Below are 27764 nucleotides of genomic sequence, written 5' to 3'. Positions count from 1 at the left end.
ACTTGAAAACACAATGAGATACAGTATCACAAGCATGTCATTGGGCAAAATTAAAAGTGTTAATGAAGATCATATAATCCTGGCAGAGTGTAAATTGGTTCAACCGCATTAAGAAGCTTTTTGGAATATGAAATAAAATTAAAGATCTGCATCCATTGTAACCCAGTGATTTTACTACTCAGTTCAGTTCAGTTCAGTCACTCAGTCGTGTCCGACTCTTTGCGACCCCATGAATTGCAGCACGCCAGGCCTCCCTGTCCATCATCAACTCCCAGAGTTCACTCAGACTCACGTCCATCGAGTCAGTGATGCCATCCAGCCATCTCATCCTCTGTCGTCCCCTTCTCCTCCTGCCCCCAATCCCTCTCAGCATCAGAGTCTTTTCCAATGAATCAAACCTTCGTATGAGGTGCCCAAAGTACTGGAGTTTCAGCTTTAGCATCAGTCCTTCCAATGAACACCCAGGACTGACCTCCTTTAGAACGGACTGGTTGGATCTCCTTGCAGTCCAAGGGACTCTCAAGAGTCTTCTCCAACACCAAGTTCAAAAGCATCAATTCTTTGGTGCTCAGCTTTCTTCACAGTCCAACTCTCACATCCATACATGACTACTGGAAAAACCACAGCCTTGACTAGATGGACATTTGTTGGCAAAGTAATGTCTCTGCTTTTCAATATGCTATATAGGTTGGTCATAACTTTCCTTCCAAGGAGTAAGAGTCTTTTAATTTCATGGCTGCAATCACCATCCACAGTGATTTTGGAGCCCCCCAAAATAAAGTCTAACACTGTTTCCACTGTTTCCCCATCTAGTTCCCATGAAGTGATGGGACCGGATGCCATGATCTTCGTTTTCTGAATGTTGACCTTTAAGTCAACTTTTTCACTCTCCTCTTTCACTTTCATCAAAAGGCTTTTTAGTTCCTCTTCACTTTCTGCCATAAGGGTGGTGTCATCTGCATATCTGAGGTTACTGATATTTCTCCCCGCAATCTTGATTTCAGCTTGTGCTTCATCCAGCTCAGCATTTCTCATGATGTACTCTGCATAGAAGTTCAATAATCAGGGTGACAATATACAGCCTTGACGTACTTTCCTATTTGGAACCAGTCTGTTGTTCCATGTCCAGTTCTAACTGTTGCTTCCTGACCTGCATATAGGTTTCTCAAGAGGCAGGTCAGGTGGTCTGGTATTCCCATCTCTTTCAGAATTTTCCACAGTTTATTGTGATCCACACAGTCAAAGGCTTTGGCATAGTCAATAAAGCAGAAATAGATGTTTTTCTGGAACTCTCTTGCTTTTTTCATGATCCAGTGGATCTTGGCAATTTGATCTCTGGTTCCTCTGCCTTTTCTAAAACCAGTTTGAACATCAGGAAGGTCACAGTTCACGGATTGCTGAAGCCTGGCTTGGAGAATTTTACACTAGACATATACTAATCACACAGGTACACAGACAGAAGCTTACCAAAATGTTCACAGCAGTACTGGTTTTAACAGAAGAAAAGGAAAAGTAAATGTCCCTTAGTGGGATTCTAATAGCTAAACATCTCTTTGTTCACATGCCAAAAAGACTGTCGAGTAGTCAAATTGAAAGAATTAAAACTAAATATACGAACATGAGTGAATCTTAAGAACAGTGTTGAAAAAGCAAGCTGCTTTTTATATATAGAATATACAGAATGCAATAGAATTTCTATATGTTTTTAAATATGCAAAATAATACTAGTACATATATTTATGGAATTCATACATATGCAGGAGAAATATAAAACATTCCAAAGACTGAGATGGAATTCAGAGGAATGCAATAAAGGAGAGTTCATGAGAGACTTCAATTGTATTTGTAATGATTTATTTCTTGTGCTTGGTGCTGGCTGCATGGATGCTTATTTTATTCCCCCAATGCCTATTTTCTCTCCAAATTTATTTCTTAATCATTGAAAACAGAAACTTGGTCTTGCCAAGTATATTTCATCCCACCTGCCTTTGAAAATTGTCAGTTATTCTTACCTACTCACTTCACAAGCCAGAGCATCTTCCAAACCTAATTTCCCTGTTTGTTTAAAGTTTTTTCTCTCTCTTTACATAAAATTAACTGTAGTGGTTAGATATTTTTAAGGCATGGTTAAGGCTGAGCTCTGATTTTTTTTCAATTTGATAATACTATCTCTGTGACTTTTACTTTATTAAATAAATGTGGATATGTTTGATATATTTTTCTCTCTACAGGTAGTGTCTTCTTTTGGAATTGATTTAAAATGGAATGGGGCATTTACTGAAAAGTATTTAAAGAATTTATACTTTTTGTTAAAAAATTGAGAATTCTTTTAACTTTTTATTTTGTAATGTAGTATAGCTGATTAACAATGATGTGATAGTTTCAAGGGGACGGCATAGGGACTCAGCCATACATATACATGTATTCATTCTCTTCCGAACTCCCCATATCATGCCAGATAACATTGAACAGAGTCTCATGTGCTCTACAGTAGGTCCTTGTTATTGATTTTGAATATAGCAGGATGTACATGTCAACTCCAAACTCCCTATCAAAAAATTGAGAATATTTGCTCACCAGACTTCTAGGCGGTGACATGGAAGGAAGAGCAATCTGGCAGGGCTGCTGCATTGGAGAGAGGAGTCTATGACACAGGAGAAACCAACAGGGGCATCCAGGCTTTGGAAGCTGATAGAATTGAAGGGAAGAAACTAAAAGAAGCAGCAAGACAGGAGAATGTCACAGACTGTGTGAAACCGTCCTCCATCACAGCCTATCAAACATTCAACATGCTCGTGACATCACAGAATGCTGAGACTGAGATTTTGAGGAAAGAATGAAAGAGCGAATGTTTGCATCCAGGTCTGACACAGCAGAGGACTAGAACAGCACACACGCATGGCAGCTTGTGTGTGCGTGTTAGGCACTCAGTCATGTCTGACCTTTGCGACCCCGTGGATTGCAGCTTGCCAAGCTCCTCTCCATGGGATTCTCCAGGCAAGAATACTGGAGTGGTTGCCAGTTCCTTCTCCAGGGGATCTTCCCGACCCAGGGATCAAACCTGGGTCTCACACATTGCAGGCAGATTCTTTACCATCTGCCACCAGGGAAGCCTGTATAGGAGCTTAGAAGCAGAGAACTTTAGAGAAAACACAGCAAATAAACACAAATTTTCAAGAGAGCTTTGAACAAGTAGACAAGTGGAAAGCAGGCCATGTTTATTCAGTTTTCCAAAGGATAGATGCCCCACTATTGATCTCCCTATTACATGAGAAGATATTTAAAAAACAGACTGGACAGTTCCCATTCCCCTTAATACAGCTGGTAAATAAAATTGAGGTATACTGCTTGTTTTCAGAAGAGTTTCTTCAGAGCAAACAAATTCAAATAATATATTTAATTGTATATGTTCTGTTTAGGCCTTAGCTGAAGAAAAACTGTAATATTTTCCCAGAGAAAAATGTGAATTAAAGACAAAGTCACATGCTCATTTCATTTTTACATCTAAATATGTAATGAGAGTGGCTTATTGCTTTTTGGGAAATAGACATAAGCTTTTGCCTCTCTCTTCAGGAAATGTAGACGTTAATACTGCATAATTCCTAATCAAGGCAAAACTCTGTGAATAAAATATGCAATACTTGAGAAGATTTTTTTTAATTCAACATTTTGTACTCATCACAATTATAATATTTCAACAATATTAAGCATGTATGTCAATAACTTTCATTGAAACTTTTTTTCTTATTCTATTTCTTATGAACTATTTAATCAGTAAAATTATTCTACTTTACTTTAAATTTTAAAAGTGCTTATATGTTAGAAAAAGAACTATGCTAGAGAAATAAGATAAGTAAAATTTCTTTGATTAAAAATAGTAAGACCTGTACTATACTAAAAATTTTCTTTTCTTATTACTAAGTGACTAAATTTTAGTGATTTTTGGTTTTACATATAATATTTGTTTCTTTTAATTCCTTGCTGGTATGAGAACTGTCTCAAATTATATTATGTCTTGATGGTTTTCAATGAGAGGAGAAAGCTGAACCAGATATTTCTTGGTTTTAAGGACTCTTTTGCTAAGAAATAGAAAAGCTTATCTTCTATCAGAAGTTTCATGGATGGTAAAAGTTAGAACAAATCTCCTTAATATTAGAGTGGAAGGCTCTAGAATCAAAATTGTGATTCAAAATAACTACATGGGTAAAGACAAGCAACCAGGATAGGCAGTACAGCACAGGAGCTTATAGCCATTATCTTTTAATAACCAATAATGAAATATAATCTGCAAAAATACTGAATCGCTGTGCTGTACACATGAAACTAACATAACACTGTAGATCAACTACACTCCAACACAAATTTAAAAACAAAACAATAAAATACCACTTGGGTGAACTGCTCAACTGCTTTTTGCCTCAATTTCTTCATCTCTAACAAGAAAAAAAACTGTATGTCTCTCATAGGTCTGTTTGGATGGCTGGATGAGATCAAGTGTGTAGAATTCCCAGCTTAATGTTGGACATAAATTAAGATTTGATAATTGCTAGTTCTGCATCATTTAAGATGATATAGGTGAAAAACGGCCATCACAGATGACAAAGGTATAAATATAAATATATGTGAATGTAAATATGTAGATACACACAAACATATATATATATATATATATATATATATATATATATATCCCTGTTTGTATAAAGAGGCAAATCTGAACGAATAGAATCAGCAGGGCACAAGGCCTAGGCTGGCTTGCTGACCAGCTACTTTGTGACTTGGTAAATTCGATTTCCACACATCTCAATTTCCCTGTTTGTAATTTGGGAGTTTAGACAAGAAAATTTTTATGATTATAATTCAGTTCTAACAGTTACTAATTCTTTCTTTTTTAATAAGCCAATAGTATCAAACAGGAATACGTGAAGTCCAAGTTTAGAGAAGAGTGACTCTCTAAAGAGAAAAACAAAAAGCTAGAGATTTTGCTGTCAAATTCGCTGAGCCACAGAAGCTCAACAATAAATTCAAATATCATTTTTATAAAGAGCTGTTATGAACGGAATGTTTGTGTTCTCCAAAATCTGAACATTGAAATTCTAAGCCCCAGCATGATGACATTAGAAGGTGGGGCCTTTGGGGGTAATGAGGTCAGGATGGTGGAGCCCTCATGAATGAGATTAGTGCCTTTACAAGATGATTCAGTAGAGCTTTCTCCCTCTCTTTGCTCTCTATCACGTGAGGATACAATAAGACAACCATTTGCAAACCAGAAAGCAGGCCCTCCCCAGACACTGGATCGGCTAGCACCTTAAACTTGGACTTCCAACCTCCAAAACTGTGACAAAGAAATTGTGGTTTAAGCCACCCAGTCTACAGTTTTCTGTTGCAGCAGCCGGAACTGACGCAGAAGTGAATTCTTCTCAAGCGTGAACCTATTCCTTCTCTCAGTCATCATCGTGCCTCTAGGTGCGGTGATGAGGAAAGAGGCCCTCATCAGAAGATGGGGAACTTTATTTTCAGGTTGTATATCTCTTATTTATATATTGTCTACTTCTCAGTTGCCCTCTTTTATAAAGAGGAGAATTTTAATATCTACTTTATAGAATATTACAAAAGTTTAAAGAGCTTAGTTATTAATTAAACTGAATTATATTGATAGAAAATCTAATCAATTTGTCAATTTTTCCTTTTAGTGATGTGTATTAATATTTATTTGTGTATTACTCAATATACTATTTATGTGTTATCCAATACATTTTATATATCAGTGTGTATATTCATAGGTAAAAGAGAAAAGGAAAGGAAATGGATATTCTAGAGCATATACACTATGTAAGGCACAATGACAGACGATTAATAAATATTTCAAAAACATTATCTGAATACCATGGTAATTAGTACTGTTCACATTTTTCAGATTAAGAAGTTGAAACTCATAAATGTTAAGTAGCCTTCCTAAGGTCATATATCTGACGCTATATATCCAAAGACACAGCTAGTAAATGTTAGAGTCTGACTTCATATCAGATTGGTCAGCTGCATAGATTGTATAACCTGGACATGAAACCATGTGACATGGGAAAGAGCTGAACTTCGCTATCTGGCTGTACTGTCAAAAGCCTAAAACTTATGCCCTAACTCCATCTCTTGCTACCTGTAGAACTCTGGAGCAAGATACTTAACCATTCTGAGCCTCGGTTTCCTTATTTCTAAAATAGAAAACTGGAGATGTTGTTGGTGCTCCCCCAGATCCTTTTGATCATCCAATCCAGAGCACCCATTTCCTTTCTGCTATCAGCATTGATTCACGATAACCGCCTTCTCCAGAGAACTGCCCCCAGAGTATTGGTCAAACAGGAACTTCCGCGTGTCCCCAGAGATCTTGACCAATGCCTGATGGATACAAAAGGTCAACTTCTGGCAACAGTGGGGTACAGATTGTGCTCAATTTTTCAGTGGGAATAGACTGAAGCTCATGACCTGAAGCTCAGTTGAAACCTTCTTTTTGCTTAGTTTTTATTTCCCATCCTGTCCTGCTTCCTTCATGCCCCTTTCTCCTGTGGGTAGTTTTTTCAACTTTTGGATGACCTCAGACAAAAATATATACTAAAATAATATAAGAACAAGGTGAAATAAATATATGGGAACGATTTTAACTGTAGAGTACTACAAAAGTTTGATATGAATATTATGCAGAATTATAAAACAAGTCAAATACTTTTTATACCTTTCCCTGGAGTATTAAAAACTATTACCTTTCAGACCTAGCATACTTGCATTCTGTCTTCTCTCACACATATCAAAACAAATAATTAGTTTATGCTTTAATTCTTTAGTCTTTTGGATAATTATTCAAACTGCTGCAATCTTAAGGTCAGGACACATTCAAGAATATGAAAAGAAAAGATGGATTTGATCAGTCCCTCTTGGTTATACTGGTTTAGTCCAGGTGAATATATTTTGCTAATCTGGAGGCATTCAGTACTTTTGTTCAAGTACCTCCTAAAATATATTTTTTAAATTGTATTTTTAGCTGTTAGCTAAAGTTTTATATTTAAGGCTTAATACTTAAACATAATTATAAGTTCCAACAAATTTTGTATTACATTTGTGTCTTAAATATTTTTCATCAAAACATTAGAGCAACAAATTAAACGTATTTAATTTAGAAGAAAAATAGCTGCCAAAGAATTAATTGGCAAAGCCAGTTCTTTATTGTGAAACCAATGATCTAAATTAGACTTTTCTATTGGGGGAAAAAAACTTGATTTTTTTCAACCACAGTAAACATATAAATATCCATTCCCACTGTCATTTAACTTCTGAATTCTAAGATCCAGAAGTAATACATGGCTTGCGGGAGATAGAGTACGTTACAGGAGCCTAGCCATCAGTCTTTCCCCTAGATAAGAAAGAGCACTTTTCTCTGTAATATTTTTCCTGATGCCTTTCTAGCTTTACCATCTTGTGATTTCCCCGTGTCACTTCTCAAATTGTTTCTTGTTTGGTATCCCAGAAGTGCCTTGGAATAACACACTGTACTGATTTCACATGAGTGAGGGGAAGACAGAGGGTCTGTGAAGAGAGATATGGGAAAGAACTGGCTCATCCCTAGGAAATGCTTTAACAGGTCAGTTATAAGAAAGACTTAAGTATGAAAATCGACCTCTGAAAATATTCCTACCTGGGTAACCTCTGGAAATCCTCCTTATATCTCCAGGGCTATGCATGTCACCACCCCTGCCTCTTGGTCACCCCACACTTAGTCAGATGGCTAGAGACAAGGGACTTCTGCTGGATTCCTCTCAAGGGGAGTCCATAGCTAAAAATTGTGTTACTGTTTGTTTCCCTTTGTTATTTATTATTCTTTGGTTGCATGTAACTGAACTTCAACCCAACTTCACACAAATGGGCATGAATTATAGAATGCACTGGGGTCTCACGGAGCCCAAACCCATCGTGAAGGACTTCCAGAACACGGTGGAATCAGGAAATGGAACACTAGCACTCTTTCTTCTGTCTTTCATCTCTGCTCTTCTCTGTATGTCTGATTCACATTTCTCTCTCTCTCTGCTTTTCTGATCTATAAGGTAGAGTAACACAGCTACTGAAAATGCTTTAGTATAATTTTGACCTGTCTTCAAGAGAAAGACTGAATCTGCTTCTCCAAAGAAAGGAAACTTATAGGGGAAGATGGCATCATATACTCAGTCTTGATCAGTCTTGATGGAACTATGCCCCCTTGATTCATGTAAAATCACAGGGTTGAATCAGGTTTGAAATAAGGCTTCTGAATAGATAAAACGTTCAGCATACACCCAATGCCTTCCAAGGTTGGACAGAAGATCTAGCCACAAGCGTTTAGGACAATTCTCAGCTCTGAGTTGAGCCAATGTAATTCCTGTCTTAGGAATATTTTCATATTAGTCTGCCCATAAAGGGACTAAATGCTATATTCTGAGACTTAAGAATGCCATACAATAGAAGGGACATTATTTGAGGATTACAAATGGAACAGGAATGAGACCATCTGCCCATGAAATCATATCATACTTACTCCTAAGATGGTAAGTCCGTTGTGGAGGTGGGAGAGAAGACTAATTTGAAGTGATATGAGAAAAGAGGTATTTTTTAAAAACTGCTTATCCTCAATGAGACATGTGGTTGTTTTCCTTGCTCTACTCCTCTGTCCTAGTGGTTTTCAATCCTGAGTCGCAGACGTTCTCACTGTTCACTCATATCCTCTCCAAACCTTTTCCATTTTCATACAAAACAGCTGTCTGTGTGTTTTCACCTGCATCTCTGTCGGAGTGATGTCCTCAGACTTCCTTAACCTTTGCCTCAGTGTAGACAGAGTAGAAAGGGCCTAGGAATTTATATCTCCACCACTGACTACTAAGTAAAACATTCAGCTCTCTGGTCCCTGATGGGGACAGCTTAGAGGTGTGACTTATAAGTGCAGAAGCCACCTGTAGGATTGAGCCGAAGTTACCATGTGGGTGTTTGCTTAACATCAGACTGTTGGCTTGCTTCCTTCCCTTTCCTGTCACGTGCCATACTTCTCTGTGGTTTTAACAAATCACTTTTATTTGAATCTTCATCTACAGGTCTACATCTGGGGACCCCAATCTTAGATACTGACTGTCCATTAGAATTACCTAGGAAGCTGGTATATTTGGGAGAATAAAATTCTTCATCCAGGCCATGAGTAAGAGAAACAAAGTGAATTTTTACCCTAGAGAATTAAATAAAAAATGTTCAGTTCAGTTCAGTCGCTCAGTGGTGTCTGACTCTTTGCAACCCCATGGACTGTAGCATGCCAGGCCTCCCTGTCCATCACCAACTCCTGGAGCTTGCTCAAACTCATGTCCATCAAGCCAGTATGCCATCCAACCATCTCATCCTCCATTGACCCCTTCTCCTCCTGCCTTCAATCTTTCCCAGCATCAGGGTCTTTTCAAATGAGTCAGTGGCCAAAGTATTGGAGCTTCAGTTTCAGCATCAGTCCTTCCAATGAATATTCAGAACTGATTTCCTTTAGGATTTACTTGTTTGATCCCTTTGCTGTCCAAGGGGCTCTCAGGAGTCTTCTCCAACACCACAGTTCAGAAGCATCAATTCTTTGGCGCTCAGCTTTCTTTATGGTCCAACTCTCACATCCATAGATGACTATTGGAAAGACCATAGCTTTAACTAGATGACCCTTTGTCAGCAAAGTAATGTCTCTGCTTTTTAAGATGCTGTCTAGATTGGTCATAGCTTTTCTTCCAAGGAGCAAGTGTCTTTTAATTTCATGGCTGCAATCACCATCTGCAGTGATTTTGGAACCCAAGAAAATAAAGTCTGTCACTGTTTCCATTGTTTCTCCATCTATTTGCTTTTTTACCTTTTAATAAGTATATAATGTGTTCCTATAAAACATGTGTGTATGTGTGTGCATGCACATATATGAGAAAGAGACATCATCAGAGACTGAGAGATACAGATGGATAAAGAGGCATTCTTTTGTGTTATTTAAAATAACTTCTGGATTTGAATTATGAAAAGAAGTACATATTGTAGGTATCAGTCAGGATTTGAAGAGAACCATTAGGAGATACATATATATGTATCTTTATCAGTTCAGCTCAGTCACTCAGTCGTGTCTGACTCTTTTCAACCCCATGGACTGCAGCATGCCAGGCCTCCCTGTCCATCACCAACTCCCGGAGTTTATATGTATCTTTATATGTGTGTATATATAAAGAGGTTTGTTTATAAAGGATTGGCTTACACAGTTGTGAGCTGACAACTCTGAAATCTGTAGGGAAAACTGGCTGGTTTGAAACAGGCAGAAGCTGAGCACTGCAGTCATGAGGTAGAATTCTTTCTTTTCCAGGAAACCTGAGCTTTTGCTCATAAGGCCTTCAACTATTAATAACTGGATGAGGCCAATCCATGTTATCAATGGTAATTCCCTTACTTAAAGTCAGTCAGTTGTAGATGTTACCATATCCATAAAATACATTCACAGCACAACGGGCCTAGTGTTTGGTTAACTGGGTACTGCAGCGTAGTTGTGTGGGTGCTAAGTCGCTTCAGTCGTATCAGATTCTTTGTGACTGTGTGGACCACTCAGTCCATAGGATTCTCCAGGCAAGGACAGTGGAGTGGGTTGCCATGCCCTTCTCCAGGGAATCTTTCTGACCAGGGATTGAGCCCTGGGTCTCTTACATCTTCTAGCATTCTCAGGCAGGTTCTTTACCACGACGCGTAGGAAACCCATGGCCTAGCTAGATTGACACAAAAGACTACTCATCATACTGCAGGACTAATAAAGTAAGGAAGAAAAAAAATAGTTTTGTTGTGTCAAATTAGCACACAAACATGGCATTCCCAGAAACCGCTTGGCATTTATGCAGTAATAATAAGTTCACATATTATTAAACTGATCATATTCACTTCATGCAAAAGGCAGTGACTCACAAAAATAAACTCTATATATGCTGTATATCTCTATATAGATATATTCATATTTCTAAATAAAAATTGGAAAAGAGGTTAATGCTTTTTGTTGCAGCTAAGACACATTCAAAGGACATTTGTTTGTAGTCCAGTCTGTTTAATATTAACAACTGTCAGCAATTGCCCAACAGCACCCATCTATAAAACACTAGAGTGTTGATAGTGTTTGCACTACAGTGTTGAGAGTGAGGCAGAAACCAAGCCTTGGCCTAAGGTATCTAACAAGTTTGCAAGAGTGGTAGTGATAGCAGGATTGGAGTAGAAATGCAGGCCCTAGAGTAGATGTAGTGAGATCAAAGTCAGGCCAAGCGGAGTATAACTGATTCAGTCAAGGAGAGGCCATGCGGCAGACTAGCGAAGGTTCCACAGGAGAAGCAGATCAGGCATGCAGCCACAGGCATGCAGGAGTATCCTGGCATGTAAAACACAACGAAGATGCACGTTCTAGTTACTGCCTCTCATACGGTAGCAAGGAAACCCCACACGGGTTAGACGAATTACTTAGAACTCCTGATTGGTGTTACTGTCCTTCACAAATATTTGGTCTCCTTTTAATTTTGCATGTGTGGCAGGATCACATACCTGTGCCCACCTTGAAATCATGTGTGGTCACATGAGGAGTTCAGGTCAATGAACTATGAGGGTAGTCATTCGTGAGTGTCACTTCCGGACAGAAGCACTTGTTTACTGGAGCTCAGCTCTCCAGGGCTCTCCTCTCCTGCTGGGTGACTGTGAAATGCTGATATGGGTGCTTCTGCTTGCCTGATTGAAGCCGGCTGGAATGCTGAGCCAGCACACGAGGAATGACTGCCCTGGAGGGTGGCCCACGCCTGCAGAGGACTTCAAATTGCGTTAAGTTACTGAGATGGTTCCGTTTGACTGCAGCATAGCTTATAACCCGCCTGAATGTGATGTGGAAACAGGCATAGCACATATTCAATTAAATAGTTACAGACTTACCAGGACTCTCAAGCAGTCAGTCTCTGTCTCCCTCTCTTATAAACTGTTTTGCTCTTTTGATTTGGGGCACTGAGTATGCTATAGAAACAACGAGGACAGGCAAGGAGGGAATGTATTATAGTCATTTTTTGAATGAAGAAAATGAGTGGTCACAATTAGAAGGTGTTAACTTTTGAAAACCCACAGAGGGCATGAAGTAAAAATCTTAGCTGCTCTTTCTGTCATCTGTATGATTCAGTGAGGAGTTTCTGAGTTTGTAAAAATATAAATCTCAAACTAGCTCTAGAAAACAGGATTTGTGGTCAAGATATTGAGGGGTCTCATAAATCCAGAAACAGTTGTAAACAACCAGGCCTTTCAAAGAACAAAAAGAAAAACAGATTTAGGAATCTCTCTGTCTCTGTCTTTCTCTCCTCCGTTCACCCCTGTTGACTCTGACCTATGGTCCCTCCGGCCTGAACAGTTTTATCTGTTTACCTACCTTACACATGAATCATTTGCTAGTGGCCAAATCAGTTCCGGCCGGCAAGCCCTTTCATTCAAACAACCACACCCAACTTACCTCTGAATTTTTAAGTCATATTCTTCCAAGATGGAGAAGGCAATGGCACCCCACTCCAGTACCCTTGCCTGGAAAATCCCATGGACGGAGGAGCCTGGTGGGCTGCAGTCCATGGGGTCGCTAAGAGTAGGACACGACTGAGTGACGTCACTTTCACTTTTCACTTTCATGCATTGAAGAAGGAAATAGCAACCTACTCCAGTGTTCTTGCCTGGAGAATCCCAGGGATGGGGGAGCCTGGTGGGCTGCCGTCTATGGGGTCGCACAGAGTCGGACACGACCAAGAAAGTACCTGTTTAGCCTAGCTTACTTTGTAAATTAGGTTTGGGAAGTTAAGGCCACTGGTCCTTAGATGTTCTCTAGTTAGACATTCACTTACCCTAGTTCAACCCTCTGCGATGACAGCAGCTGAACCTGTGAATTGATGATCACCACAGCAGGTGCTGTGGCTGGGGCATTTTATCCAAAATGGGAGTGGGCAGGGTGGGCACCTGAAAGCACAGCTAGAACAATTTCCCTGAATGTCTATACTGGATGTCTGGACATCAAGGACACCCTGAAAGAGAGAAGGAAACTCTTTTGAGGGACTGCTTCTAAACAACCACCACCCAAATTCTGCCCACTTCCTCTTTGAAAATTGCTAATGTCTGGCCTAACTTATCACCAGGGAATAATTTAGATGTTGCAAACAATGGAACCCTTTGTGTATTTGGAGAAAGAGAAACTGTGAGTAACACTGAGCCCTCCCCTGGATTTACACGCGTAATTTATGCTTACAGTGGGGACATGTGAGAGACACACCTCATATGAAAAAGGATCTTCTGAATTCCATCCCGTTTCTCATTCTGGAGGCATGAGTCAATTTTTTTTACCCTATGAAAGTTGATTTTGTAATTAAAAAAAAAGTCTAAACATGAATTTTTGTTTTTTTCTACAAATGCATTGAAATGCTTCTTTCTCTTTCTTAATTCTATTGAGATATAATTGACATATAACATTGTATAGGTTTAAGGTGTACAACATGATTTGATACATGTATATATGGCAAAATGATTACCACCTTAAGATTAGTTAACATCTAATACCTCACACAGATACAAATTTTTCCTTTGTGATTAAAACTTCCAAGAACTACTGAACTTTTTTAAGCAACTTTCAAATCTATGATCCTGTGTTACTAACTATAGTGACTATATTTTACACTACATCCCCAGGGGTTATTCATTTTATTTTATTATTATTTTTTAAATAAATTTAAGGCCCTTTGCCTGGGATGCCATCTCAGCTTTAGGAAAAACCAGGCATAAAAAGTGCTACCCGCCAAGGTAAGAGACTTCTTCGGGGTTATTTATTTTATAAATAAACGTCTGTAGCTTTTTTTTTTTTTAATTAAGTGTCTATACCTTTTGACCACCTCCACTAAATTCTCCCTCAGCAACCTCCTTAAAATACTTATTTCAACTATTAAAAAAATAAGAAAAACTAACCTGGGCTAGCATTGTAAGCCATTCTTTCCACAAACAGCTTTTAAGCACCAGAGATTCAAATGGGAACAAGACAAATTTCCTCCTCCTCTCAAAGGTCATATCATATAGCTGCAGGAAGATAGCCAAACACATCATATGCATCACAGATATACACATGTACTGTCAGCTAATTACAAACATGAAAAAAGGCCTAAGTCTGTATATAGAGGCAGAGACTGATGAGATGCTATTTTAGATAGGTATAAAGACTGAATTGTGAAGATCACCAGCGAACTCCCCTTTTGTCAAAACCGACAGTCAATTCTCAGTTGTCATTTTACTCAAATTTTCAGCATTGTTAACACAATTCACTTCATTTGCTTGACCTCAGAGGCACCACATTTCTCCCCCAGAAGCTACTCCTTTCTGTCAGATTTGCAGGTCCCTCCACTTCTGCCCACTAAAATAAAGGACCACTAAGATGTCATGACTACCAATTTTATACATCAACAGCCTGACCCTTGCCTCTCAAGTCCAGAGTCATATATCCAATTACCTACATGCCATCTCCACGTCCATGTCAAATGTTCATCTCAAAGTTAACATGTCTAGAACTAGTTTTAGATCTTCTTCATAATATATGCTCTCTATTTCCGATGATCCCTTTCTCAGTAAATGGTAGCTCCATTTTTCCTTTGTTGAGACCCCACCCCAAACTTTGGTGTTCTTGACTCCAAGGAGTCCTTTTGATTTTCCCACACACTCTATCCAATCCATCAACACATCTTTCAGCTCTACCTTTAAAATATATTTGGAATTGGATACCTTTCACTTCTTCCTTCTCAGTAATCCAAACTACCTTATTTCTAGCTTGGATTATGACAATAATTGCATCCAGAGTCAGTTCTTACAAGAGACCAATGGTTTTCTCTAAGCTTGAATCATATCATATCACTTTCCTAATAAAATACTGCTTATTTCACCAGAATAATGTTTAGAATCTTTTCTATGGTCTATGAGGCCCTGTATAATTTGACTCTATAGCACCTCTGTGACCTAGTCTTGGATCACTCTCTCTGGTTCATTGTGCTTCCACTACACTGGCCTCCTTTGACAGTTCTTTGCAAAGGTCAAACAGGCTCTTACATCAGGGCCTTTGCACATGCTATTTCTTTAACACAGAACACTCCTTTTCCAGATAGCTGCATAGATATTGTCTTTACTTCACTGACTCTCTGTTGAAATATTATCTTCTCAGAGATGTCTTCCCTAAACAATCTGTCTACAACAGTGAGCAACTCTACTTTGCCAACCACTCCTTTCAGTGCTGTTACCAGTATACATGATTTTTACCACTTAGCTCATCCAACATATTCTGTATGTGTAATTGTTCCTTTTTGTTGTGTGTCTCTCCTCACTGGAATCTAAAGTTTATGAACGGTGAGACTTGATATTTTCATGTCATATTCCCAGTGTCTGATATGTGTAGGTGTTCAATAAATGCTTACTATATAGGCTTTCCAATAACCATGAATACTAGCAAAATAAAATACGACTAATCAGAAGTAAATAGAAAGATGGCTAGTCTGACTGCTTCTTTTTAAATAAAATATTTACTTGCAAATTCATGAATTTTCCATCAATAATGGGCAAAACTTACTTTGAGTAAGGTTAAATTTCTGCTGGCTTTGAACAGTAAAACCCATTTCTAATTACTATATTGATTTGGTATATGCAAATGTACTTTTAGAGGGCTTGACAAAGTTTATCCTAAATCGATTTACCAGGTCTTCCACAACGTGTTATCTTTAGTTTGATTACTAAGCTGTTTGCGGTAGTTCTTGAAGATGTTCTCAAAGCACTTCAAGTGTAAACTCCAGCTCATTTCAGGTCAAATATTCTGAAATTCTGAGTTTAGAAAAGCCAGAACACATACAGTTCTATAGCTTGAATAGTTCTTGGATAGTCAGTATAATAGCATGCATATAGCTATTTTAAATGTAAACATGTATGATATGACACCCTTAATCTATTCTTAATTTTAAAATTAATAATGAAGCTAGAATTAAAACTATCTAGGAGAAAGGGCTATAAGATTTCTCTCCAGTGTGTGTGTATAAATAACTAAATATACACGTACATAAACAATATATTAATATATATTTCTTATATTAGGAATATTGAAATATTCCTGAGTATGCACTATGGTACTTAACCTGTCATATACTGGATGCCAATATTTTCTTTTTAAGTTCATTCAGCAAAATTTGTTGAGCACTTACTCTGTGCCCAGAATTGGGATATGAAATGATGACACAAATATAAATAAAACAAATACAAAAATATTTATTAAATACAAATTAATGATTGCCCATAGTCTTGCCAAATTTTACATAAAACATATCCTCTCTTTATGAACTTAGTATACAATTCCATAAGTTATAATTTTGTCCCTGACTGAAAAAAAAACCAAAACAAACAAACCTATTTACTCCTGAATATATTAGTTATAACAACTTTCCCAAATGAGTAAAACTAACTTCTGGAAGAAAACATGGTTCAATAAAATTTCAAGGGCAATCCAAAAGATAAATAATAAGAAGGCTTTTACTATAAATCTCAAATAAAATCCATTTTGAATGTATTTTTCATAGAGCTTCTATAGTGAATAGGGTAGGACATGTTAAAAGTGAGTGTCAGAGGAATTAGCTTTAAGATAATAAATCTAATTCTCATACAGATTCATGGCTCCATCAGGACTGGCTGTATACTCTGCAGGTTCTTCAGCATTTAGCTCCATCAACTCAGGTGGGAATAGGACAGACATACTGCTGTCTGCCATCAGCTACTCAGAATGAAGTGTGTGCCTCAGATGAGTCAAAACCAGAAGCTACTATTCAACTCTTAATGTCAAAATGATAGTACTTTATCACGAATCAAAAGGAAAGTAAAAAATTTCAAAGACAGTTATTCTCAAAACAGGATATAAAATGAAATATCTTTACTTTTTTCCCTTTAAAAAGTTTCTAGATTTAGTAGAACACTTAATAGCAAATTAACATTATCCATTTACTATAATTTGTACCAATGGAGGTAAACTGTGACTTGGAGCATTTGAATGCATAGATGACTCCAAATTCTCAATATTTTCTTTTTTTCCATATATATTATTCATAATTACTTTTGATGAAGTAGCACCGTATACCTAAATGTTTGCATAGAGTATATGTGCAACTCACATATAACAAGATTTATATTTGAGAGATATTTGAATGAAAAGATTAATATTGAATCCTTATACATTTATATACTACCTAGCACAGAACAGGTATTCAAAATACAACTGGCAAATCAATAATTCATTTATAAAATCAAAGTTTTATAATCATGTATTAAAAAGTAAACATATTTTTAGTCTGGTAATTCTGTTATATAACAGATGCACAATAATTCTGGGCTTTACTTTTGAACTAACGTAGCAACTTTTGTGTGCTAAAATGATATTTCTAGTAAGTGGGCAGCATTGTTCTATGTGGTAGTTTAGGCACTCAGCTCTTTCCATGTGAGGGTACACACTCTCTAGGACTCTAGAAGTCTCTGAATTTAGCTATAGATGGGAGCCCAGAGGCTGGAGAATGCATATCTTCTGCTTAACTGCCTAGTCAAAAAGTGATGAAACACTTTAGCCCACAGCTTATTGACCAGAACTAGTCACATGGACCCACTCAGATGCAAGCGGGTGCAGGTGGGAAATGGAGTCCTTACCTAGCTAGACACTTTGCAGAGAGTATACTAAAGAAGGGGAAATGCAATTTTTGGTAGACAGTAAGGTTTTGGACTGCAAGGAGATCCAACCAGTCCATTCTGAAGGAGATCAGCCCTGGGATTTCTTTGGAAGGAATGATACTAAAGCTGAAACTCCAGTACTTTGGCCACCTCATGCGAAGAGTTGACTCATTGGAAAAGACTCTGATGCTGGGGGGAATTGGGGTCAGGAGAAGAGGATGACAGAGGATGAGATGGCTGGATGGCATCACTGACTTGATGGACGTAAGTCTGAGTGAACTCCGGGAGTTGGTGATGGACAGGGAGGCCTGGCGTGCTGCGATTCATGGGGTCGCAAAGAGTTGGACAGGACTGAGCGACTGATCTGATCTGATCTGAAGGTTTTTTTGCCAAGTTTTTTTTTTTTTTAATTTTTTCTCTTTTTCTTCACAGAGGATATTGTTGAATTCAGCATCCAGGCATTGCAGTAACTTCTTGAAAATGTAAATTCCATGTCTAAGGTGAGCTGATGCAAATGGTAATATAATCAAAGACAGACTTGGCAGTCTAACAGGATAAAAAGATACATGACAGTAGGAGATAGTAAGACATCTAAAAAAATACCTTTGATTTGGCTCTATCAGTAGGCCCGCTATGTGGACATAATTGGTCTCTAGTTAATAAGCTGCTGTCTAGTTTTCCTTGGTGTAGGGTCCAATTTTCATTAGGAAGATGTGTCTGTGTTGCAACAGTATGGAACCAGACACATGCATTAAAGGCACCTGATGATAATAAGATGTGTTGTAAAGTGATTATGATTCATAACATTTTTTCCCACACATATTTCAGCTAGGAGGTGTTCTAGACTTGTAGCGGACTGAAGGGTGTGCCTGAAAGGTGTGCCTTTATTTCCTATCTGCATCATAAAACTATTCTATGGTGCTGACAGTTTAAGCCTCTGAGCTTGGTACTAAGTTTTTTTTTTTTTCAGTATCTGAAAAGTGAGTCCAAATACCGGTGGGAACTGTATCTCTGCTTGCAGTATGCGGGAAAGAACATTGCGGAGTTAGGAGCGAGCATCCCTGGACATGGTTTCCTGATCTTTCCTCAAGCAGGCCCTCTTCTTCACCCAGAGGTCTTGGCATCCTTGCTTTGCTCTGTGCCATCTGGCTAGGGGCCAACTTCCCAAATCTGCCTTAGCAACTAGCTCTGCCTGTGCTCAAGAGGCTGTTTTCAACAACTCCTTCTTGAGGCAATACCCTGTTCTCTCAGAACTCATCTTTTCATGGCAGTTCTACTGGACTAGGCTTCATTACCCGCAAGGGCCCTTTTCAATCTTTCCCCACCCCACATCAATTACTTATCACAGTGTCTGGCATATAAAAAGAGCAGGATTCATATTGATTAAATGTATTGTTTGCCTAATTACCGCATAACAATCTTAGAGTTGTGAATTGGGCAGAAGATTTTGGACCTAGTGGCAGTCTCCCTGAGCCAGGGACATATCCTTTGGCTAAAAAGGCCTCCAGGAGGCTCACCTAACCTCCAACTGTGAGCTTCTATTCCTTGCAGACCATACTGCTGAAGCCACACTCATGTCATCAGCCAATTTTCTAAAACTTCTTTTCGAGTTTGAACTTTAATCCCTGTCCCCGACCTCTGCCGGTCCTTGGGGGTGAGGTTGGTTGGGGAGATGGGCTGTGGCGAGGTGACCTTCTTGCTGAGGGAAACCTGCTCCTCATTAGTAGTCCAGAAGGGAACATTTGGGTCACAGTCACTCTTTAGGTTCCCGTTGTCTCCTTCACACTCCTTCCAACCCGAGGGCACCAGAATGGGGATCCGCCTTGGGCTGCAGTGCCCTGCAGGTATTAGGAGCACCAAGTGGGAATCGGATGATGGACTGGAGCTGGGAAGGCGGATGTCCTGTCACCAGTCCTGACCAGTCACTAGGTGTGCAGTGTCAACAGTAAAAAAGGCGACCCTCTCCGATGTTTCTCTTCCCTCCCTTCCCCCGCCTAGGGCTAACCTAGGTAACTCAAGAGTTGCCCGGGGTCGCGTGTCCTCCCGTCCCCATCCTCAGTGGGCAGCCCGCTCCTGCGCCCCGCACGCTCCGCCACGTCCCCGGCGGGAGACGCTAGAAGCGGCCCCTCCACCAAAGATGTGGATGCAGGGGTGGGAAACATTAATACTCACGACACCCCTCCCCAGCCCCCCACCAAAGCCCCAGTAGCAAAACAGGCAGTACACCCATCACAGCGGAGCCCGTCTCTCCAAGGTAAGTTGTTGATTCGTCGCCGTTTCGGCGATTCTCTCCGGACAGCTGCGGCAGCGACAGCAGCTGTGAGGCGGCCCCGGAGCTCCTCGCGCTCTTCCTTCCTCCGCCCTTCCTCGGCCGCCTCTCACCCCAACCCCCTTCCCTGCTCTCCTCGCCTCCTCCTTTCTTGCCCTCTCGCGGGCCACGCACGCACACACCCGGAGACACCCTCCGCACTTGGCTACTCACACTGCGGCTTAACCCAAGCCGGCAAGGCACCGTTGCCAAAGCGGCGCGGGGTGTGTGTGCGGGGTCCAGGGAAAGAGGCCAAATGGGGCTGGGCGGGGGGGGGGGGTGGCATGGCAAAGCCTCTCTCCTCCCAGCCGCGACCCCCTGCCCATTCTCCTTCCCTAATCCCCGGCTGCCAGCAACAGTGACACCTGAGCGGGGGACTGGGCGGTGGAGGCAGCAGGCCCGCCGAACTGGCAGCCCAGAGAAAACAGAGCGAGGGGCGGGGACGACGAGGAGGAGCGGGAGGCGGGGCCAGAGGGGAGGGCGCCGCTGGCAGTGAGTGACGCTCACGCCATCCAATGACCGCTCATAGCTTCAACGTCGAGGGTAGCAGGGGGCGGGCTCCGCGGGGAGGAGGAGGCCGCTCCGGCGCTAGAGGCGGGGGCCGGGAGGAGGAAGGGGAGGAGGCGGAGGCGGGAGCGGTGGCGGCAGCGGCGGCGGCGGCGGCGGCCGGGGCGGCGGTGGCGGCGGAGGGTAGGTTGCGCCGGGGACTGAGTCTGCCGAGCTCCGTGGCTGTGCCTGTGTGAGTGAAGGAGCGGCGCGGGGAGGCAGAGGCAGGCACGGGCGAGCGAGGCGGCGGGACGTCTCCGGCGGCCGCTGATCAGCAGCGGCGCTCGGTGTGGGGAAGCAGCGGCGGCAGCAGCAGCAGCATCGGCGGCCGCCTCTCCGCCGCCGGGGACGCCGAGGCGCGGCTAGTGGCACTGACATCGGCGGCCCTGCCTCTCCTTCCTCGCCCCCGGCCCTCCTCATGTGATCGGTCTTAATCCCAGCAGTGTGCGCGCTTGGGGCTCCATTCCGCGGTGCCCTATCTCCGTGCCAGGGTGGGTGCTCGTGTGTGCGCTTCCCCACCCCATCCCCCTTCCCCCAAGAATAAAAGAAGAACCGAGAGGCGTGCTTAGAAAATAAATAAATAACCACCACACACGCGCAGCCCGGAGCAGAGTCGGCAGGGCTGGCGGCGGCGGAGGAGGAGTGAAGGCGGCGGCGGCGGCGGCAGCGGAGGAGGAGGAGGAGGGACGCGCGGAGAAGGCAGTAACTTTAAAGCCAGCTCAGAGCCCAGAACCTCCAGCCAAGCGGTTTGCAGCGCGGCGGCAGCGGCGGCGTTGAGTGTCTGGCCCGCCGGTCCGGTCGGGGTGTGCAGTAGGACGGACGAGCAGCGCGTCGCTGTCCCCCGGCGGCTGGAGATGTCCGAGCCCAAGGCAATTGATCCCAAGTTGTCGACGACCGACAGGGTGGTGAAAGGTAAGCGGCGCGCTGCGATCGCCTGGGTGCACCGTGTGCCGCAGGCACCCGGGAGGCTCGCCTCCCCTCCCCCCGCCTGGGGTTCTCTCCTCGCTCCAGCCACGGACCTTCTAGGATATTGTGCAACCCTCAAATCCCCCTCTCTGGCGCGCCCTTCCCCCACGCTTCCCACCCAGCCCCACTTGGGGCATTTTTATTTACGGGGGCGTCAGTTGGCAAATGGCTGAGCCGAGGGGAGCCTGTGGCGGGGGTGGCGGTGGCGGGAGGGGGCGCCCGGGGGGGGGGGTTGGTTGCTGGCAGGGTGTAGCTGCTGTGACAGAAATAGGAAGTGGGTGGCTGCTCGCGGGCTTGCATGGGATCGGGTTTATGGTTTTCGTTTGCAGAGGGAGGGGTGATTTATGGCTTTTAAAAAATTAATATGGCATTTTTATGTGGCCGTGGCTTTCCACCGCCTGCCTCGCCCGGGCATGGTTCTCTCGGCGCTCTATTGCAGCAATTCCCTCTGCGCCCCCTCCCCCTTCCCCTCCCCCCGAAAAGGGCCTGCACAGGACTCGCGAGAGAGCGGGAGAGCGTGGGGGGAGCCCGGCGCTTCCTTCCGCGCGGGGCGGGAGCGGCCGCACTGAGGGGGCGGCGGAGGGCACGCGCCGGGGGCGCGGGGGGCGTGGGGAGGCGGGGGACTACCCGCGAGCCCCGCCGCCGCCGCAGCCCCGGGATTCCCCGCCAGGCCCTGAGAAAGACAGGAAAAGCTGTTCCCCAGCCTCCCTCGCCGCCCCCAGCCTTCCCCAGCAGACCTGTCATTGCTCTCGAACGGTGCCCCGCCGAAGCACACCTCCCCGGTGCTGGTAACTTCACCCGGCTCGCCCCTTCCGTGCCCCTGGCACCCGCTCCTGAACGGGCTATTTGATTCCTGTCATTGGCTCTTCTCCCCCGCCCTGGGATCACAGACTCCGGGCAGCAGTGGCTCTGGGGTTTTTGGAGGAGAGAAGCAGGGATGCCTCGGGTGTGGAAGGGGACAAGTAGTGGTCTTCTCTCTCGCACCCGGGAATCCGTCGTCTCCGTTGTACTCATGGAGTGGGGAAGGAACCATGCTATACATTCTGGAAGGATGAAGCAACAGAGCAGATATACCAGGTTTAAGTAGTATCCCTACTTAATGTAAGCGTCCCTACACTCCTGCGGTCAGGACTGAGCAGAGCAGGGATGGGCATAGGCTACACGCTGAGCGGGCCTCTGAAATTGGAAACAGCTCGGGCTGGTATAGAGAGAGAGTGTGTGTGTATGCCTGTGTGTTGTGTGTAGAACAGAGATTGTATCTAATGTGGCCTGAGCATGCAACTAGAATGCAAGGCAGTGAAGTCATGTGCACCATGAACACTTAGGTGAAGTAACCCAGCAGTCTAAAAACCGTGCATGATGCCTAAGTCCTTCGGAGACTTCAGAAATGTTCATGGCTCCACTCAGGTTTGCTCAGTTTTTTTGTTTTTGTTTTTAAAGTGATGTGTGTGTGTGTGTGTGTCTTGTCTTGTTTTGGTTCTATTAGAATCATTCCTGCTTCAGTGCAGTATTCATAGATCCATCAAAATAAGTAGGTAGTATCTCTGCCAAAATGACTTGAAATAGGTCTACAGATGCACAACTGTTCTTTCTGCAGGCATGGATTCTCATGTAAACAGTCAATTCAAATTCATACAGAATTATGTTTTGTGTTAAGGGCCTGTGTTGACATTTAAAAAAAATTAAGACCTTTTGCTGAAATAGCAGAGAATAACAACTGTCTCCCTTAAGGTGTGAAGTTTAGGTGTAACTCCAGTCTGTATGTTGAGATTACCTTTTTTCAAAACACTTGATATAAAGCTTACAATTCATATGACAGCAGTAAATGTGTCAGCAATGAGGAAACACTCATGTGCACACAGAATATCAGTTCTCTGTTTTAAGTCACAAAATGTGGCTTCTTAATGTAATTGTAAAATTGTCATCAAGTAAAGATTGTGAAAATAATTGTTCATACATTCTGGCTCAGTGTCTTTAATGGTTTATGTGAAAGTGCATTCAACCATTCCATGGTTATTCTGTCTTGCTTTTTTACAGTAATATATTGTATACATTTTATCATAAATGGCTTTTCATTATACATACACACAACAACCCATAATTCAGAAAATTTAGTTTACATGTTTTTGCAGAACTGAAATGTGGATGAGTATAATAGACTCACAATAGGAAAAGTTAATTTTGCATATGTTTTGATAGGGATCTTGATGTGAAGTTTTGTGAAAATTTTGTTTATTGAAAAAGTTTTATTGATGAATCCTGATTTTAAGGTGGAAATACTACTGCTATTCCTCTTATGTTTTCTTATAGACTTTTTACTGTTGGCTTAAGAGGCATTATTGAAAGTTGGCTTTATTATACCTGTGAGTTTTACAATTAATTGAGATGATAATCTGTTTTGATTATCAGTCTTCTATGATATAGCATTTCCACATGAATATATATATGTATATACTTAGCAAGTAGAAAGTACATATTTTCAGAATGGAAAGCAGATTACCAAAAGATTTTTCAGAGTTACAAAAATTTGATAAGATACAATTCGTGAAGCCATGAAGCCATGACTTTAAATTTTGTTAGACTTTATCTCCCTGATCTGAGATTGACTCATTTTTTTTAATGTAGGCAAGGGAAATTTTTGTGTTCCATAAGCATTTTTTCATTTTAAGAAGTGTGGATAATATTTACTCACACATGGGAATAAGAACTTGGATCATTATTATTGTGGCAGGCCATGACATTTGTTTATAGTTATCTTCATTACTGTGATATGGCTTTTATTGTATATTAGACTGCTATTTACAAATAAAGCTGCGCTTGTGGTTTTGCTTGTAGTAATGCGATGATGTGACAGCTTTCTTGATTTGTGTTTCCAAAATACAACTTTAGAAAGGTAGGTAGGCTGAGTTTTAGTCTCAGTTGTGCAATTTTGCAGATATTCAGCATCTTCTTGAAGGTGTTCACACATGCTGGTCAGTTTGTAAACCTAAAAAATGGAAGGGAATGGCAGCATTGGAGAGGGAAAGCATTCATTTAGATAACATCAGAAAGAAAGTTACTTCATCTAGCTAAACTGGAGCGGTTTTATTTAGACTGTTCTTGGAATAAAAACAGCAAAGTATAAAAATTCAGAGAAAACATCTTGGTAGTGCCATTTGTTGGAAATCAGAATAACTTGATCCATTTACTGTTTGATATTTTAAAAAAGAAAACATTGTATAATTATAAGGCAAAAGACAAAGAGCAATAAGTAGAAGAATAACTTTTCCCTGTCCCCCCATTCCACCCCATAGTGTGGTTTTTCTCTTCAGTGCTGCTCCATGGGCCTCGTTCCAAACTCTGCCTTCCCTCATGCCTCTCTGCCTGGTCCTGCCTTTAAATCTTGTCTGTGGCCCTAACATTCCCTATGGTCTGTGGGACTCTGTTAAACACGGGGAGGAAATTGACCTGCATGTGTTGAGTCTGCTGTTTTGTTCCATCTCTTGCCCTTTCCTCTCTTCCCATCTTCAGGTATTTTGTAATGGGCCTTTTCTCTTAATCCAAGTTGCTTGAATGGTAGACATTCCAGATACTGTGGCAAGTTGTTGAGGGGTCAATTCCTGGGAAGCGTTTTGGGGAATTTCTCAGAACCCTTAGATTGGAGACTCTTGTGCTTTCTGCCAGATTGCCTCTGACTCTTGGGAATGCAAACAAACAAACAAACAAAAAACCCCAAAACCAGAGCTGTCTTTCTGTGTATTGTCAACTTATATAGTATTTGTGCAGACAAAATACAGGTAGAGAAATTCTGGAAAGATATCTAATATCTTGTAAGCAAGATGATTGTCCTAAGTAGAATATTAAGTAAATAGGGATTCATGCCACTAGTGTTTCTAGCTGAGAGAGGCTGCTATATCAGTGATAACTGTCATGTTTGGTTCTTGGAATATTAAATAATGCCATTTTTTTTTTGCTGTGTGTCAGGAAGAGCTCATTGTGAATTTATTTTACTGATGTTTGTTAAAATCGGTTGAGTTTTTCCATGTATTTGATTTTCCATTTGAATTTAGTAAAACTGCATTAATTCAGTGTCACTAATTGAAACTTTGACTAAATTTCCTTGTTTGGTGGCTGGAGTTTACATCGGCGCTGGATGTGAAAAAAGGGGTCTGCTGATCTAATTAATACTATAAGCAACATGATTTGGTCATAGATAATAAATAGAGAACAAATTCTTATCTGGACTTAGTGGACAGCATGCAAATTAATGCTGTTAATTACAAATTAGATTGATCTATTCATTAATCCTTTCAGGATTTCTACTATAAAGTAAATATAACACAAGTGCATTATTTTCAAAACATTTTGTCGGCTTAAGGCAATGGTTGCAGCCAGGATTCTGGGAAACTCCAGTGACTCTAAAGTGCCATCAGTTAGAAGAATTAATATTTAAAAAATAATAGTTTTTTGGAAACTGTGGGAAGAGCCTCTGCTTTAAAGAACAATCTATATTAAGACATCCAGCTAAAATGTGAAAAAAAAGCAAACACCTTAGAATCTAGTTTCAGGTTTACTCTAACATTTGTTTATATTAGTTTAGAAATATGTCTTGTAAAATCTATTTATGATGTGTTTTTATTTGTAATTTTAGAGATATGAAATATGACTTTATATAGTGTGCATTTGTAACTTTTATAATTGGCCTCTTATGCTTTTCCTTATCTTTTTTTGTGGCAGCCATGTGTAAAGTTGAAACTGATTATGAAACCAAATAAAGAATCCATTTAGAGTGACCTCCTTGGAAAACAGCATTTTTCTAGACCTACTTTCCTTTCAGCAAATCCAGTTAAATTACCATTTTGAAACTTTTGTGTAAATATTGGACACTTCTAGAAATGTAAAAAAATGATTCATGATATTGGACTTAGATAAAAATTAGAAAATCATTTTGTTAATTTTCTCAGCAACTTTTTAGAGTCTCATTCTGTTGATGTTTAAGAGAAATTCAGTGAGATTTGGAGTTCCAGCTTCCTACAATTCCACTGTAATGAGTTATAATGTCACAGGATAGTCCTATATGTAAACAGGCAGCAATTGTACTCAACAGTCACTTGTGAGAACAGAGGATCATGAAATGGGAATAGAAAGCTGGGAAGGTTACCCTTGATCCACCCACCTGGGAACCGCAGTTCAGACACTGCTGACACAGAATTACAAATGACAGTGTGTTAATGATGTATTTTCAGGGTCACTCAAGAATAGTCAGAACCATTAATACTGAAATCCATGAATGCCTTGGGTCTACAGTGGTAGCTCATGTGGCATTTTATAGTTGAAGAAATGGAGACAGAAAAGATAGGGTGGTTGGTCACAGGTGGGACTAGAATGGAGGTAAGTGTAAGCAAAGTCTTCCCTTTAACAGAGTCTCTTCTTTCTTGAGCATCTGTTTGGAACTGTCCCTTCTTTTAGCAATACCTAGGATGTCACATTTTGTTTCAAAGTTTCCTTTACTGAATTACTGACTGTATAAAATAGTTTTATTACAAGAAGCTTTTGATCTCTATGTTTAGCAGAAATTTAAATTTTGTTGATAAATGTTATAATCTGGCATGAGGTTAACTAAGGAAAACTGTCAAACATTGTTTCCTGTTCATGTAAATATGTACTCGGAAACAGAAATAGCATACTTTCCTGTTAAGGAATTTTTTATACTTTTATTTTGTAAAGTGTTATTGTAAGACTCTTTGTCTGAACTACAGATAACAACCCATGTTGTTATTCTGGTTTGAGGATTTAGTTAATTTCTAGAGAGAGCTCAAGTGAAAATAGGAGCCATTGCTTCTTAGGTGTTCTACTACTTTTTAAAAATACAGTCAAGTGGAAATGATGTATACGGAAACAGCGTTTCAGTTTGTAAGCTGTCTTTTATAGTCTTTGCATTTTCAGCATTTTAAACCCGTTTTATTTTATATTTCCATCTCCTGTATTCATACAGGCTGTATTCATTGATAAACTATCAATTATATTTTATATAAGAAATAAAATAAAAAATTTAATATTCCTCCATGGTGAGGGATTCTGAATAATTGCTTAAAACAGATGGACTTGAGGACTTAGACCTATTAGTTCCGTTCAGTCACTCAGTCCGTGTCCGACTTTTTGCGACCCCATGGACTGCAACATGCCA

General features: G+C 40.9%; 1 protein-coding gene and 1 pseudogene across 3 annotated transcripts in view; one reads left to right on the top strand and one right to left on the bottom strand.

Annotated features, from left to right (window-relative positions):
- Nucleotides 1-18104: 18104 nt before the first annotated feature.
- LOC147371034 (uncharacterized) lies at nt 18105-21052 on the bottom strand (annotated as a pseudogene). The gene has a single exon (XR_015165722.1). The product of XR_015165722.1 is annotated as an uncharacterized LOC147371034 (transcript).
- The window catches only part of PPP3CA (protein phosphatase 3 catalytic subunit alpha), a 334161-nt gene continuing 327101 nt past the window's right edge, over nt 20705-27764 (top strand). For both annotated transcript variants that reach the window (XM_086406759.1, XM_086406758.1), the window contains exon 1: nt 20705-21544. In XM_086406759.1, coding sequence (XP_086262885.1) covers nt 21487-21544 — 58 coding nt within the window. In that variant the 5' untranslated portion in view covers nt 20705-21486. The remainder of the gene's footprint in view (nt 21545-27764) is intronic.

This window comes from Bos grunniens, chromosome 6 (genome assembly GCF_055505025.1).
Source record: "Bos grunniens cultivar Pamir isolate PY7600 chromosome 6, Bosgru_T2T1.0, whole genome shotgun sequence".
In the NCBI taxonomy this organism is placed as follows: Eukaryota; Metazoa; Chordata; class Mammalia; order Artiodactyla; family Bovidae; genus Bos; species Bos grunniens.
Note: the sequence above shows the minus strand (reverse complement) of the source record. Positions and strands in the feature narration are given on the sequence as shown.